The sequence below is a fragment of the Brassica rapa genome, chromosome A07 (genome assembly GCF_000309985.2).
Source record: "Brassica rapa cultivar Chiifu-401-42 chromosome A07, CAAS_Brap_v3.01, whole genome shotgun sequence".
NCBI classification, from domain to species: Eukaryota; Viridiplantae; Streptophyta; class Magnoliopsida; order Brassicales; family Brassicaceae; genus Brassica; species Brassica rapa.
In genome coordinates, this window is record NC_024801.2 from 25026466 (window position 1) to 25030219 (window position 3754).

The window sequence follows — 3754 nt, forward strand, 5'->3', positions numbered from 1 at the left end:
GCTATGGTATCCGACAAGTAACAGCTGTTTTGAGGACTAAATGTTTAGATTTTCTTTACGTTTTGGGTTAACAAAATCAGATCGACAATAATTTTCTCTGAACTCGGGATATACTTCTTTTATTTGTGGACCTATTGTTTTCTTTTGACCTATTGAGCAGGATTCTTATATTGTGTTTGGATTGGATGAAACTAACCTCTAAAAAAATTGGTCGATAAATATGAATAATCTCGAAAAAGCAAAAAAAAAATCAATAGAAGAACATAAAAAAACACGTGGGAATTAACCGGTCTAGGCGGTAGAACCAACCGCTCTCTCCCGCTAAAATAGCCCCACATGGTTTAATCAGGCAAGGAGCTGTTATAAAACAAGAAAGAATAGCGATTTTAATAAGTAGTCCTTTCCAAAAGTGTGTCTGCAACATTACCAAAACTAAACCTTCCCCTTTGGTTTCCCATTTACTTTGCGTTCTGTCTTGTTTTTGATTAAATGCTTGTGCAGAAACAGAGAAAAAACTTGTGTTAGTATTCTTGGATTTGGTTTGAGATGGAACGAGATTTTCTGGGTTTGAGCGACAAGCAGTATCTGAATAACGTTAAGCCCGACGTTGACGATGATCGTGTCGGAGAACGAGGTTTGTGTTCTTGTATCTACTCTCCAAAATAAAATACTCCTAGTAAAAGTTTTTTTTTTTTTTTTTTTTTAGTAAAAGTTAGAAGATCCATTCATTCAATACACATATAGCGTTATAGAGCTGTTTATTAATACAGTCAAAAAGTTTTTGTTTTTATAATTAATTAAGATTCCAAAGCTTCTTTTAATAATTATATTTCGTCAAACCATGCGTATTAAAAGTGAGAATTGGATCTTCAATGATGAGTAGTTTGATGTGAATAAAAATGGATTTTTCAGGACTGAGCAAGAAGATAGCTAAACAATGGGGAAAGGCAAAGCTCTTGCCTAATTCAAGTTTCATGCCTGCTGCTGTAGATCTTCAGGTTGGTTCAAGCTTAAAATTTTCAATTTCAACTTCTTTCAGTTTCTAGTTTTTGGATGAAAAAACCAATGATTATTATAGTTGAGCTAATTGTTAGAGCTACTTTCCGAGTCAATTGTCAACGGAAAGCTACCCCAAAATAGTCGAAAAATTGCCGGAATATTATTTTTATTTCTCGAAATTTCTTGAGTTTATTTATCAAAACAAAAATGTGTGGCCAATCATTAACCGATAAATATAAAAAAAAAATTGTATAACTTGTGTTGGATAAGTGCGCGAGTAAAGCAGCTTGTAGAGTCGCTTGGCAGCCGCAAAATTAGGAAATGATAAAAAAATATTGTGGCGACTGGCGTCTGAACTTAGGATAATGCTTATATGTTAGGCACTTTTCTTTTATCAAAACACATTAGAGCATTTTCATGGACAGATAATGGAATTACAACCACTAAAATAACTAAAAGTAGGAATTTAATTTTTATGAGAAACTATCGTAACACATGTCTATACTATTATTTAATAACTGGTTCATTAAATTGTTGTCAAGAAAGAAAAAAACCTGATTCATTAATTTTTTTTATTAAATTAAATTTATATTAATTAGTTTTGAACTCAAACTTACCCATTTGGATGCTCCTATAAAAGATGTTGACGTCTCATCGTTTCCTGTCTAATACCAGTGGTGCCCAGTTTCCGCGGCCAGTATCCACCGCAGGAGCCAATTTGGCGGTGGTGCGTTTCAGAACGCGAATCAGCTTTTACTTGGCGGATCAGTTCCCTTAACAAATCATTCTGCTCTACGTCCTGCTTTTAACTCGTCCAGGGATCCACGGTACGTCGTATTATATGGAATTAAGTATCGTGTATATATATATATAAAAACCTTTACTCATTTTGTAAGGGACATAATCGAATATTTAGCATTTTTTTCTTAATTTATAACGACACTTAACGTTGGTTATTTGACTTGTGGAACAGAGTGGCTTCCTCAGGATCATCTCCTCAGCTCACAATCTTCTATGCCGGAACTGTTACCGTCTTTAATGACATATCACCTGAGAAGGTATAATCCATATTAATACAATTTTTAGTTTTTTTAATACAATTTAAACTTTACACAACATGTTCTGATAATGAGCTGTGTGATTAGGCTCGAGCCATTATGTTATGTGCTGGGAACGGTTTGCAAGGAGAAAATGGAGAGAGCAGTTTGAAGAAACCTCTTCGAGAAACTGAGAGAGTATTCTATGGAAAACAAATCCATAAAGCTACTGCTGCTGCATCTTCAAGCTCTGCCACTAACGCTGATAGTTTCTCTAGGTGTAAAGACAAACACGTTGGTGCGACAAATGCAATGACCATGACGATCGAATCATTCAATGCAGGTCCTAGCAATATGATTCCTTCAGGTATATACCTATATGAAAACCAAATCTTGATACATTCAACGCTTGAGACTAATAAAAATGCTTGTTTTTTCAGTTCCTCAAGCTCGTAAAGCATCGCTGGCTCGGTTCTTGGAGAAGCGCAAAGAGAGGTTTGATTCTTCTTTACGTTTATAGAATCTTGAGTTCTTGGATCTAGTGACTAGACGTTGGAACTAAAAAGAATTGATGCTGGGTGCAGGATCATGAGTGCAATGCCATACAAGAAGATGCTTCTTGATTTGTCGACGGGAGAATCTAGTGCTGCTTCTCATACCTAAAACCTTTTTCTTCTTGGTGGTTTTTTAAACCTCTCTGAGGTTTTTTCTCGCGATGGTAATTTGAAAAATAATCAGTAGATTATTACTGTTATAGCTACCATTTATTATGTTACGAGCAGAAGAAGGCGTTAACGGTATGTGTACTATTGATCTTTGTCGCAATGGTGGTTGTAGGATTATTTTATTACCTCAAATTCTAACAGATGTATGTTTGTCATGTCTGTCAAGAATATAAGACCGAATAAAAATCACTATTATTAATGTTTTTATTATTATTTTCGGTAACACAGTTGCATTACGATATCATTACAAAGAATGCTAATAAATTTTTTTAAAAATATTGTTTATGTCTCCAGTTTTTCTTGCTTCTAATTTCGCCATTCTTCTCTTGAGCTTGATGGTTAGCAACAGAAGACTCATTACAAAGTAAACAAAAATCTATGAGCATCTTAGAGCTTGGACAATCATCCACTGTAAAAAAACCTAAGTAATACTTTTCTGACAAAATCGATTATAGATATTTAAATATTTAATATAGCGTAAAGAGGCCATTCTTGAACAAGCAAACAAAAATAAGGATATAATAACAAGAGAATATTTAGTTTTAAATAGCGTCTATGGTTTTATTGGTCTATCTCTGGTTCTTGACTGGTTTTCCTGCTACCATTCGTAAACGCAGCTTTTGCGGTTGTCGGCGGTTTACAACAATCACTCAAATCGCTCTAAACCGTTTCAAACCGCTTCAAACCGCTCTGAATCTCATAAATTCAAAAGCTGTCTCCACTTAACCAGTCATAAGTCACCCACATACGCACCAATTTTTAACCGCAGTACCAGTCGTACAAATCTCTTAAAACCGCTAGAAACCGCAACCGCCCGCATCCACAAACTCCCGCAACCGCAACTGCAACCGCTGCGTTTGAACCAGTCAGGCCCTAAGTCACCCGCAAACGCACCAATTTTTAACCGCAGTACCAGTCGTACAAATCTCTTAAAACCGCTAGAAACCGCAACCGCCCGCATCCACAAACTCGTGCAACCGCAACCGCAACCGC

The 3754-nt window shown here is 35.8% G+C and overlaps 1 protein-coding gene across 2 annotated transcripts; it reads left to right on the forward strand.

Annotated features, from left to right (window-relative positions):
• The first annotated feature begins 339 nt into the window (after positions 1-339).
• LOC103831604 (protein TIFY 7) lies at positions 340-2984 on the forward strand. Of its 2 annotated transcripts, XM_009107491.3 has the most exons (7): positions 343-634; positions 913-998; positions 1675-1826; positions 1973-2057; positions 2145-2403; positions 2477-2531; positions 2621-2984. In XM_009107491.3, exons 1-7 carry the CDS (start codon positions 547-549, stop codon positions 2697-2699), a joined length of 804 nt encoding a protein of 267 aa, XP_009105739.1. In that variant the 5' UTR covers positions 343-546; the 3' UTR covers positions 2700-2984. The 2 variants fall into 2 exon arrangements, with proteins under 2 accessions (XP_033130265.1, XP_009105739.1); XM_033274374.1 differs by lacking the exon at positions 2621-2984 and having other exon boundaries at positions 340-634; positions 2477-2571.
• The last annotated feature ends 770 nt before the right edge of the window (positions 2985-3754 follow it).